At 39.3% G+C, this 12,717-nt stretch overlaps 1 protein-coding gene across 1 annotated transcript; it reads right to left on the reverse strand.

The window, feature by feature from the left end:
• Nucleotides 1–9,047: 9,047 nt before the first annotated feature.
• Nucleotides 9,048–11,701, reverse strand: LOC131327464 (kinesin-like protein KIN-5C). Its single transcript, XM_058360630.1, has 10 exons — nt 11,655–11,701; nt 11,416–11,563; nt 11,069–11,224; nt 10,632–10,981; nt 10,437–10,551; nt 10,020–10,117; nt 9,788–9,944; nt 9,432–9,701; nt 9,271–9,355; nt 9,048–9,148 (listed from the first exon to the last, which is right to left on the reverse strand). Exons 1-10 carry the CDS (start codon nt 11,699–11,701, stop codon nt 9,048–9,050), a joined length of 1,527 nt encoding a protein of 508 aa, XP_058216613.1.
• Nucleotides 11,702–12,717: the final 1,016 nt, after the last annotated feature.

The raw sequence follows: 12,717 nt of genomic DNA on the forward strand, positions 1-12,717 counted from the left end.
CCACACACCCATTCAATTTGTTCTACTTGCAAAGTTTTAGGCTTTTTAAAGAGGTCAACGATATCAACTCCAATTAGTCCCACATTACTTTTTTTTGATAAGTCCAATTAGTCCCAGATTACCTTAACTTGGCAAAGGGCAGTCCAACAATGCATAGGACCATCATCATCGGTAACTTCACCGCAATATCAATACAGTAACACAATCATAGCATTAGATCAATTCTATCATTAGAACGTGAAAATAAAGGTTGGATAGGCAATAAGTGAGGCCATTTCACTTACTCATCAACCACTTCGGTTCTACCGCAGACATTCTTGTTCTCTAGTACTAAATCCATGATGGTCTTGTCCTAAAATAAAATATCAAGAACAAGTTTTGAGTTGAAAGAGTACAGCGCAGTACAGCACAAAGTGGCACTTTTTTGGGCAAATCTAACACGTGGCACTATGAATTGAAACCAAACACACGTGGCTAAGTGGTTAGCTTTCCATATTGAAGGGTTGAAGCTTCTATGTAGAATTCTGGATCAACTTCTTTCATTCTATTGTACTCTTCGATACCAATCTCGACATTCTTTGTCCTTTTCTTGTAAGCATTGTACAATGTTTTCTGATTAAAAACTGTACAAGCAAGAGGGTAAATGTGAGTTTCATTGTCACACCATATTTGCTTCTTTCCTTCCCAGAGCATTATGCCGAAGTAGGCAACAAAAAGGAGGAAAACATGAGAAGATAAAGAGAACATGATCACACACAATCAAGTAAGAAATCAAGGAAGAATGTGGGAAATGTTAATAAAACTTCTCTTTATGGAGGAGAGGAGAAAAATTGTTCTTGAATCTCAAAAATTGTTCTGAGAAGTTGAACATCTCTGTGACCCTTTAAAGCTTTTAGTATATCTTCTTTTCTTTCAAAGGGATAAGAAAGCAGTATCTATATTGAGGACTGAGACCCCTCGGGAACATTTGTCTTGATCTCGCAAGCAACAAAGTCAAGCTCAACTTGACTCAGATATCGTTATTCCCAATCAGGAGTTGTCTAGATGGATCCATTTCCCTGTATAGGCTCCATCCAGCCATAACCTGAATTGATTCTATGCCAATTACGCCCAATACCCCTTTTTTTGCTAATGAGTAGGCTGATTATGTCCCCTTTCATTACCCCTCAACCCTCATCTTTCAGAGCCTTGCTCTTTGATTTTTCCCCACACCTCTACCCAGAAGTTGGATTGCCCAACTCTAGTTGCTCTTATTTATCTCTTTGATTGGTGCCATTTGTAACTTACCTAAAATGTATTTATGTTTTTTGTGTGTCCTTTCACTTTTCTAAATGTATTTATGTTTTATTTGTTGTAAAGCACGAATGCTTCTAGTCCACTACTATAATTACATGAAACAGCAAGTTGGATTTAGCAGCAGAAATCGTTCCAAAAATTAAGCACATCACTGCTGCAACTCTTCCTTAAAGCATGTGGATGTAAATGGTCACTCTATGTAGCACGGACGCTTCATCGGAGTCCACTTATGGGTGTCGGACAATTGTCGAACACCGACATTCTCCAGACATGCGTCCGACACTCAAATCCGAAGTTTTCTATTTTTTTGTCAATGTTTTTTGCTTGGACACTCCGGGGACCCTCTAAAAAAATTCTTTGGACACTCTCGGAACACTTTTGTGAATGATGTGATAAAAAGTAAGAGTTACGGTATATACAGTGTTAAATATTAGAAAATTAGAGCCTTTTTTATTCCTACAATTGAATAATAACTACTATTTTTGTAAAATGTGTCCCCAACGAGTCGTGTCCTCTATTTCTTTGGAACTTACATGTCGGATTGTCGATGTTGTGTCCATGTCATGTTGCTTGGCTGTGTCAATGCTACATAACTGTGCCTTAGAATAGAATCATCAATAAAGGATGTTCTAGATTGTTGTTGACTAAAATTGAAGGTGGCATCCTTTTGTGAGGGTCAGCACCAAGAAGCAGATGAAACTTGACTGTTTAATATGCCAGGAATACACATGGTCATCAAAAAAAAAACATGCCAGGAACTTATTTTTAAAAAAAAGAGTTCAATTATGAGAGGGATAAACAACTCAAATCATCCTAGAATAACAAACCAACTTCAAGTGTGAATTGCAGCAATGCTGAAATAAAGTAACAAAATAAGACAACTCTTACATTGTATTCGTGATCTATTCTCAACTCACAAGTTCGTAGCCAACTTGTCCTTTCAAACTTCAGTTATTTTAGACCCCTCAGAGATTATAACTTTGAAGACAGTAGTTAGCATAGGGGTTTATAAAGTGCGGTTGTATCAAGCATGCAATGTTTTGAGAGAGAGAGAGAGAGGGGGGGGGGGGGGGGGGGGGGGGGGGGGGTGGGGGAGAGAGAGAGAGAGAGATACACTGGCTTATTGAGTTTTCTTCTTCTTGTTAAGAGGCATCTTTCTCAGGATATTATCATCTAATTTCTTGCATTGTGTCTGAATGATCTTATGAGCTACAATCAACTTCTCATCAGCTTGATCCTGGTACTTCTCATACAACACAGGGACTGACAAACTAAGAAGAACCCCTACAAAAAAAATCAAAGCAAATAACCAAGCTTGAATCAAGTTAGTCTCTTAAAATGCTTGTGCACTTCTATTTCTTTTTTTGTTTTTTTGTTTTTTTTGTATACTAACAAATCGAAACAATACGATTAAATGTGCAAATGTTAATAACCAATCAGATTAGATAATTACCAATAGTGCTAGGGTGGACAAAGGAATTGTGCACAATGGCATTTAGCTACAGTACCAAAATTGAGCCGAAAATCGATGTCTCGAAAGTATGTAATCCAAATTTTCATCGATAGAAATTTTTATTCATAACTCAGGCATCCGGGCACCTCGACTAATCCTCTGGCCCAATCTTTAAGACGGTGGGGGGGAGGGAATAAATCTGGGTTGTTCAAAACACATTTGGACAATTGGAATCACCGACAGGTACCGTGGTACCTGCTCGGCACCCAAAAACTTCTCGGTAGGTAGGCATCTATTTAAGACACGTATGGAAGAGATGGATACAAGTTATGCCACAATTTCAGATCCGTTAATTTGCTTGCGAACATTTGTGGAGGAAATTTATGGAGGACTCTCACATTAAACGAAGTTTCTTGTACGGTTGGATTCTCAACAAAAAACTTGTTTTTCCAAGTTTAGAGGAACATCAATCTTGTGCTTTACACCCTTCGCTCGTACCCAAAGACAATATTAATAACTTCTATTGTCTGTTGGGAAAAAATGTTCCAACCTACCAGACCAGGAGAAAGAAAGAGTCATAGGTTACCTATCTGTGCGAAGACTGCTGAATCGCCGGAGAGATGAAAGAGGTTCCAGTGCCTGAATCGCTGTATATGCACTCTGGAGAGAGAGAGAGAGAGAGAGAGAGAGAGAGAGAGAGAGAGAGAGAGAGAGAGAGAGAGAGAGAGAGAGAGAGAGAAAGAACACGGAGGAGGTGGGAGAAATCACGGAGAAGGTGATAGCGCGCTCTCTCTCTCTCTCTCTCTCCTCTAATCTCAGACGAAGAAAACAAAGGGAGAGGCCAGGAGACGTGGCGTGATGCCATTCACATCTTTCACAAGGGAGAAAAGACGAAATTACCCTTCTACTCAAAACCAGAGGTGATCCAATTGAGGGCACAATTGGAAAAATTGGACAAAAATGGCAAGCCGCTTCAACTCTTTGAGTAAGAGGTGTCTCATGCCAGTTATTGGTAGAAGGTGTTGCGTAGTGACATCTGAATTCATGGAAAACCTATTAAATCATATGATCAGTTCCTTGATGCTCTACATGGGCAGCAATTGCTTCATCAGCACTATGAGCAATGACATAGTAATCACGGTGATTATTATTTCTAGAAACTTGATGATCCCAACAAAACCAGTGGATGAACAGAGCACAGATTCGTATAATTGAATTGCAAAACCACAAAAAGACAGGCTCAAAATACACAATCAGAAAATATATGGAAGTTATTAGGTTCAGTACATTAACTAAATCAAATGCAGATGGACCACGTGTTGCTAGGCTTCCACCTGTTTTTTGGGGTTATATTGCAATAGTCAGATTTTGGAATTGAGCATAAGGCATAGCAGAAAGTAAATACTACTGAATAATGTAATTTTTATGTATTCATATGGACAAGGGGGGATTATATTTTGCGCATGAAGTCAGTCTACAAAGGCCTAAGACTAAACTTAGACGGCAATGGCGAAACTTGCTCGTATGATCAGATTAGCTAAGCTGATGTATGTACAAAGCTCAGAAAAGCAGAGACGTGGAGACGTGGCTTCATGTAGCCCTCGTTCTTGACATGAGGTGAATAGACGAAAACACCCTCGGTGCCTAAACCAGCGGCTCTCCAATTGAGGGGCACAATTGGAAAATCCGGCCAAATTATGGCAAGCGTTCACAATTGCTTTTATTCTCTTAGTTTTAAAGGTCTAGAAAACAGAAAAGCCCTCACGACTAACGACTGCCACCTGGCAGTTATAACAGAAAAACAACTCCACTGACTCCACCTGGCAGACGCATGTTGCAGTACTTCAATCCCTAGAAAATAACTGAGAGACCCTTCATCACAAACTTAGAGCCAAGAACCGTGATTAACTCTGAAATGTAAGAACTGTTACTCCCAGTGATCAAGATATCATCCACATACACTAAAACCACAGTTATCCCTTGATCATTCTTGTGAGTAAACAAAGAGGTATCGGCTTTACTATTGACAAAACCTTGTTGAAGTAGGAAACCAGAAAATAAAGCAAACCAAGCCCTTGGAGCTTGTCTTAAGCCATAAAGAGTTTTTTCAAGTTTGCAGACAAAAGTAGGATATTCTGAATTTTTGTAGCCAAGAGATTGTCTCATATAAACGTCTTCTTCTAAGACCCCATGGAGAAAAGCATTAGTCACATCCATTTGCCTGATGGGCCATTGATGATGAACAGCTAAGCTAAGCACAACTCTAACAGTAGGTTGTTTTATAACAGGGCTAAAGATCTCAGAAAAGTCTACTCCCTCCATTTGTTGGTTACCATTAGCTACCAACCTTGCTTTATAACGAGCTACAGTACCATCTGAATTTCTTTTGATCTTGTAAATCCATTGACAACCAATAACGTTGGCATGAGAAGGAGGAGGAACCAATTTCCAAGTACCTTGTTTAACCAAGGCTTGGTATTCGTCAACCATAGATTTTTGCCAAACATGATGTTTGACAGCCTCTGAGAAATGTTTGGGTTCTGTCTGTGGCAAAGAGTTATGCTCTCCAACAACTACTAAACTAAACGGAATTTTAGGTTTGAAGACACCATTCTTTGACCTGGTGGTCATGGAATGTGAAGGAATTAAAGGTTGTGAAACAGAAGTTTGGGACACTGCAGGAATAATAGTTGGCAGATTAGAAGAAGGAATATATGAAGGACAAGAAGAAGGAAGACTAACAAGTTGAGAAGCAGTCTCTGAAAGAAGGGGAGAGACAGGAGCAGAAAATGAAGGAGATGCATTTGATGCAGGGAGAAAATGAAGGAGATGCATTTGATGCAGGGAAAGAAATAGGTGGAGAATGAGAAGTAGAAGCAGATTGAACATCAGAAAACACAGAATCAGAAGATGCAGGTGTTGTAGAATTAGAATGTGCAGGTGTAAGAGAATCAGATGGTGCAGGAACAGACATTGGTATTACCATATCATCAACTGCAGTAAGAGGGACAGTAAAACTAGGAGGATTCAAAGAGGAAGAGGTAGAGAAAGAGTTTGGAACAAGAGAAGAATAAGGAAATTCATTCTCGACAAATTTCACATGTCTTGAGATATAAACTCTGTTAGAACTTGGATCATAACATCTATATCCCATAGTGTTATCACAATATCCAAGAAACACAAAAGGAATGGATTTTGGACAAAGTTTATGAGCATTATAGGGTTTAAGCCAAGGATAGCAACAACACCCAAATGGCTTGAGAAAAACATAATCAGGAGAACATTGAAAAAGCATAGTATAGGGAACTTGAAATTTTAAGGAAGTATGAGGCATTCTGTTAGCCAAATACACTGCAGTAGACAAGGCTTCAAGCCAAAAATGTGTAGGTAAACCAGCTTGAATCAACGGAGCTATAGTAGTTTCTATAAGACGTCGATGCTTACGTTCAACAGTTCCATGTTGTTCTGGAGTCTTAGGACAGGAAGTTTGATGAAGAACTCCAGTAGACAGGAGCAAATGAAGAAAAAAATGATTGATAAACTCACCCCCATTGTCACTCCGAACAGTTTTTATGGTTGTGTGAAACTGATTGTGAACATAAGCTTTGAAATTGGCTATGACATACTGGACCTCTGATTTATAATGAAGAGGAAAAAGCCAACTAAACCTTGTGTAATCATCAACAATCAACAGATAAAATCCAAAACCTTTATGTGAAGGAATAGGAGATGGTCCCCATACATCCATATGAACTAATTCAAAGGGAGCAGTAGTATGTGAAACAGATAAAGGGAAAGCAAGCTTATGACTTTTAGCCATTTGACATGGTCTACAATTCACCAAATGAGGCTTAGAAATAGGTAAGCCATGTTGTTTTATTAAAGCAGAAAACAAAGGAAAACTAGGATGCCCAAGTTTTTGATGCCATAGCATTGCAGATGAAGATGTGCTCACACAGGCAGTAGAAGAAGACACACCAGAGAACACAGCATAAGATGACACTCCATGAGACTTCTCAAAGGAGTTCAGAAGAGGATATAGACCCTTATGACAGGGACCCTGGTACAGAATTTGGAGGGTATTCTTGTCCTGAATGACAAGACCAGATGAATCAAAAATGAGTAAGCAATTGTTGTCTTTAGCAAATTGATAAACAGAAAGAAGATTATGTGTTATATGAGGTGAATGTAGAACATGAGATAACTGAAAATTGGTAGTAGGGGTTGGGAGTAAACCTTTGCCAGTGTAGGTGATAGGTAATGTGGATCCATTCCCAACCAAAACTCCATTTCCAGCTTGTGCAGGTTGTGGCTGAGTTAGATTATGCACATTATGGGTAATGTGGTTTGTAGCACCACTATCAAAATACCATGGTTGAGAGGCATGAGACACAAAAGAAGATCCAGTATTAAAGGCTGTATTATACTCCCCAGAAAAACCCTGAACATTAGGTGGCAACTGTGATGTAGAGCCAGAAAACCCATGAGAACTGCCTGAAGAACCAGGTGTCATGTAAGGCATACTATAAGCTTCAGTAAACCCAGGAGATTCAGAGAAAGCAGTAGATGTATGTGAAGACCGTGGGTTTATATAGGGCCTGGTATAAGCCTCAGTGATGCCAGCAAAAGGGGTTTGTGGAACATGTGGATTAACCATAGGATGTCTTGCTCCAGGGATTGATACTGAAGGCATTGACATTGATGGTTTAAACATAGGAAGTCCGGATGCATAGTTAGGAGATGACATCCAACCAGGTGGAGATGGCGAACTCCTCCATTGAGAGAACATGTTAAATGATGGTTGAAACTGACCAAACTGCTCTTTATAATAACAGAAATTTGTACTGTGATTCTGTCTCCCACAGATGTCACATGGTAATCTAGGACCTCGACCTCTGCCTCTAGGAAAATTTCGAAAGTTTGGGGTTGTAAACTGTGATGAAGGCATAAAAGAGGACTGAGCATGTGACATAAACTGTGGCATAAACTGAGATGTGGACTGAGGAAATTGTGAGATCTGAGGAAAATGCAATGGCATGCCAAACTGAGAAGGTAAAGAAGGCATTTGAACTTGCATTGAAGGCCCAGAACTCTGTGCCAAAGATTCACCAATTGGCTGATTTGAAACAGCTTTGTTGTCATGTGTGGCCACCAAAACAGATGAGATCTCAGTTTCTGATTCCTGAAGTAACTGCAGATCCTCACCAGTGAGCATATTAACTAATTCAGCAAAGGTTATAGATCCACCTCGTGTTCTCACAGCAGTCTTAAAACCATTGAAAGACTTTGGCAACCCCCTCAAAGTGTGAAAGACCAAATCATCCTCTGAAACAGGACTACCTGCTGCAGCTATTTTTTGTGCATATTCCTTGATTGTGTCTATATACTTGTCCATGGTAGATGTCTTGGTTAGGGTATACAGTCTTGTTCGAAGTTCTTGAACATGACTGTGTGATAAAGAATTATATCTACTAGACAGAGATTCCCAAACTTCATGCACATGTCGCAATCCAAGTACATACGGTAAGGTGGATTGAGAGATAGAAGCAGTCAAACACGATAAAAGCTGTGTATCTATAAGCTTCCACAATGAAAATGCAGGATTTACACTGTCAACTCCTTCAGTATTACTAACACAAGAAGGAGGACATTCAACAGTTCCTTCAAGATATTCAAAGTATCCATTAGCCATCATAACATTCTCCACTTGAATGCGCCACAACAAATAATTCGTTCCATCAAGCTTTGTGTTTACGAGAGAATGAAAGTTTGAAACCAGGAAAGCAAGAGAAGGAGGTAATTGTACTGCTACGGTTGCCATCGAAGAAGAAAAGAGCAAGAATCGAGGGTTTCAAATAGAATTTCAATTTCAGAAAACGAGAGAAAGAACAATGGATCAAACGGTAGAATTTACCTCAGGATCGATGGACGTTTGTCTCGATTGCTCTGATACCATATGGAAAAGCTGAATTTGTATCAAACTAAGAACAGTTTATAAGAACTAGAGAGAAAAAAAGCAAGAGAGAAGAAGTCTTTCATTTTGATTTTTCGATTACAGAAGCAAGCTATCCCCTTTACCTTTTATATACAAAACAGAAAAGCCAAAACAGAAAAGCCCTCACGACTAACTACTGCCACCTGGCAGTTATAACAGAAAAACAACTCCACTTACTCCACTGCTAATTACATCAGCTAATCACAAACTTAAGAAGCTAATTGCTAGAACTAATGACCCTTGCTTACAAAACCATCATATGTAAAACTTCATTCGAACCCAAACTAACAGTAAACCTTGCCTCTATTCAACTAACAGTAAACAACATTCTAAGACATTCACAGTTGGGGGTGCTTGTAGTTGGAGCTTAGCTTGAGCAACATTCACACTTGGCTTCTTGAATCCTGAAACAAAAAATTTAAATTACCTAACTGTGAAGTTACAAAAAACAGGCAGTAAACAGTAAACATAATATACCTCAAAAGGATCTCCTCCCTTGTTAAGTTCACTAATAAGATTTTTGGACCGGGAAGTCTATCAATTGCTAGCAGGGTTTGTCGCAGTTTTTTTTGTAGCATCACATGAGCCAACCTCCTCAAGCCATCTCCAGCCTACGGTTAAAAAGAAGATAAATAATATAAGTTGGTGCTACTTTTTTTTTTTTTTTTAAATCCGCTAAAAATTTACCTTCTCTCCCTCGAGAAGAAGGGACTCTAACTCTCTCGTGAGGAGAGCCTTCGCCAAAAAAACCAATGAGTAACAGATTGGAGGCCCAATAAGGCCTCCTCTCTGCTCAATGCAGTGAAGGGTGCTGCACCAATTTTTGCGCACCGTCCGTGCAAAGGCCATTGAAGGACAATTGTCCACATAGCATAGGATTTTAAACAAAATCAGGTCATTGCTGAAAACATTGTCCATTGACCTCTTTAGTGCTAATTGAGAAAATCGACCATTAACCTGCAAAGAAAGAAATGTTAAACTAAGTATCTAAGTGAACTAATGAGAAATATTTGTAAAGAATGCAGACAAAAAGAAAAATCAACCTTTGGCACATTGTTAACGGTCATTGCCATATATGCAAATTTTATTGTCTTCAATGTCTCCTCCCGACACTGTACCGAAGGCGACACTGTTGCAATGATGCATGTCTTCGTTCCTCCTCCCAATGAATCGCGAAGCAGACGAGTAAGCATACTATGCCTGAATTAACCTAGATAATAAGCAATCTGAAAGGGAGAGAAGGGCAAGCTAAATATTTCAGAAAAAAACTTCAACCTGTAAGGGATGGACTTAAGATGCTTTGCAAGAGCACTAATAACTTGTCCAAGAGTGAAAAAGCTTTTGTTTATCACTCCAACTTCGCTTGTATGACCCTGTGTAACATAATAAATCATGTCTAACCACAATCATAAATAGAAAGGAATCATCACGTACCTACACAAACAAAAACGAAAAAATGTAGGAAAAGCAAGTCAAATCAATTATGAAAATCGTTCCATCAATTTGTAGTCCCCAATTCAGGGCATGTACTTGGTCCAACCTGCCCCAATTGCAACCGAAGGGACCGGTTGTAGCCTGCATACTCCAATGAGGACGGGAACGAAATCTCACAGAGTACATTAGGCTGTAGTAACTGGAAAATAACTCAAGTATCCTAGTTTTATTACTAATTAGAGTTGAATGTCAAAATACCTCTCTAGCACCAGCTAAATCCACCAGATTCAACGTGCCACATTCAATAATCCCTTCACCATCTGGGGTTGCTTCCACAGTGTGTATAGTTATTGACAAAAGGGTATGCGACCAACTGAAAAACCAAAATATATCCTTAATAAACAAGGAAACTAACTACATATCTTCATGCAGCAAGAGTGGAAGTATCAGTACCGAGATCGTTTGTTTAATAAAGTTTCAGCAGTGTGACGTTTTGCAGACCCTCTTTCAAGTAGATCAAAAACCTGACCAGCACTTGTCACAATTTCCTCCTTTAATCCTTTTACGAGAGCACAACCTTTCCCATCTTCGACGAGAAGCAACTGTTTTTTCTGCCTATCCTCCACCGGAATCCTAGATATCTCCTCAGGGGCGAGCAAGTCAGTGATCTCCTCACTATACAACTCTAAGAAAGTGACTTTAACAGTGCACTTGGCAGTCTGACGCTCCAACTTGTCAAAAATATGCTTCACAGCTCTAGGTATGACACCCGCTTTTTGAGGCAACTCCCCATTACATCCAATCTGTCACAACAGCAGAGAACCCATCCATATCAAAATTGAACTACTATTTCAACCTTTAAAATGAACTAACCACAAAAACAACTGTACCTTTGACCTCTCATACTGTCCGTTCATCGTGTAGCTTTTTCCAGAATTCATGTATCCATATGACATAATCGAACAGTTGAATCCCTCGAATACTTCATTAATAATCGGAACTACAGCTTTGAATATGTCAATTTGTGGAGCCAAAGGGCCAAAAACCTACGAGAATATAACTTCAAGGCTATTAGATTGACATTTCTATCACACCACCGTATCATTTTTTCACTTTTTCATTTGGTAAGGGCTTTATTGACAAATTGGTAATCAAACTACATGCAAAACACTGCAACATTTATAAAGGATCTATCAAATACCTTGTCGAACGCGAATTAAAAGCTCAGACCGAATACCTTGTTGAAGGTGAAAACCTCCTCAAGACCGGACGCCTTCTTTGTCGTGAAAACCCTAGGACTGTCGTCTGGAGAGACTGCTACTTTGTCCTCAGTGCAGGTCACCGCCGGCGGCTCATGGATGATCGACTCTTCTTCGGTAAATGGCCTGAAAACAAACGTGTACGTAAATTACTTCTGGTAGTTAACAAAATTAAAAACCTAATAAAACGAAACCCTAACCCCAAGCGTACTAGTACCTGCAACGGAGAACGACTCGAACATCGACGCCTTTCTCTTTCAACATTTTCGAACGAATAACGAGGAGAGAGAGAGAGAGAGAGAGAGAGAGAGAGAGAGAGAGAGAGAGAATGTAACAGATGAAATAGTCGATATAGAGAGAGAGCGAGAGAGAATGTAACAGATGAAATAGTCGATATAGAGAGAGAGATAGTCGATACTTTCTGTTAGTCAGTTAGCTTAGTTTTTATACTGCTAACAAACTAACTGGCGGGAGGCTCTGATTTAAACTTTCATGCTGGCCTGAAGCTTTTTTTTTTTTTAAATGATTTTGCCACTCTTTTTTTTTTTTTTTTAAACTACTCTCCTATAAGTTGCAAGGGAGTAGCGTTAACAAAAGAATGAGTGGCAAAAAATCAACAGCCTTTTTTTTTTTTTTTTCCGTGAGATCTCATGTCAAATCTGTATTCTCTTTGTTATACTTCTTCATAAAAGGTCCCAATCTCTGCAAGCGAACACACTAAGTGGCTTTTCAAGTTCCATCCTTTTTCTGCTATGTGATTGCCTAGACAAATATGGCCCTTAAATTCACTGTGTGTACTTGTAAATTGCATATGGGATTGACCGGGTGATCGCCTATGTTGCACGGACACTTTGTCGGAGGTCACGTACCAGTGTCGGACTCCGAGACTCTCTGGTTACAGTCTTATCTTTACCACTTGGCTGCTTTGAGATTGCACAGAGCAAAATGGGTTCTGACTTAAGCTTGAATTTACAATATTTTTGTGGTTCAATTGTAATATAAATTTGGGTCTGCTTTTACATGTTGATTGTTGTTTTTACCCACTCAATATGTCACTTACTAGGGATGGAAAGTGGCTTTTCAAGTTTCATCCTTTTTCTGCTATGTGGTTGCCTAGAGAAATATGGTTTATGAGTTTTATCCTTGAATTCACTGTGTTTACTTGTTAAGTGCACGTGGGATTGACTGGATAATTGCCTAATTGCGCGTTCTAGGGTTTTTGTGGTGATTGGTGAGAGGGTCTTTTCTATTTTCAGCAATTTTTCCGTCTTTTTCCTAAC

This window comes from Rhododendron vialii, chromosome 5a (assembly GCF_030253575.1).
Source record: "Rhododendron vialii isolate Sample 1 chromosome 5a, ASM3025357v1".
NCBI lineage: Eukaryota > Viridiplantae > Streptophyta > Magnoliopsida > Ericales > Ericaceae > Rhododendron > Rhododendron vialii.

What these genes read in the sequence shown, in the direction of transcription:
- LOC131327464 (XM_058360630.1), bottom strand. Translation starts at nt 11,701, where the DNA reads ATGTTGAAAGAGAAAGGCGTCGATGTTCGAGTCGTTCTCCGTTGCAG. An exon ending in TTATTAAACAAACGATCTCG is followed by an intron (nt 10,552 to 10,631) that starts GTACTGATACTT and finishes TTGGTTTTTCAG; the next exon opens with TTGGTCGCATACCCTTTTGT. An exon ending in TTCTTCTCGAGGGAGAGAAG is followed by an intron (nt 9,356 to 9,431) that starts GTAAATTTTTAG and finishes TTTTAACCGTAG; the next exon opens with GCTGGAGATGGCTTGAGGAG.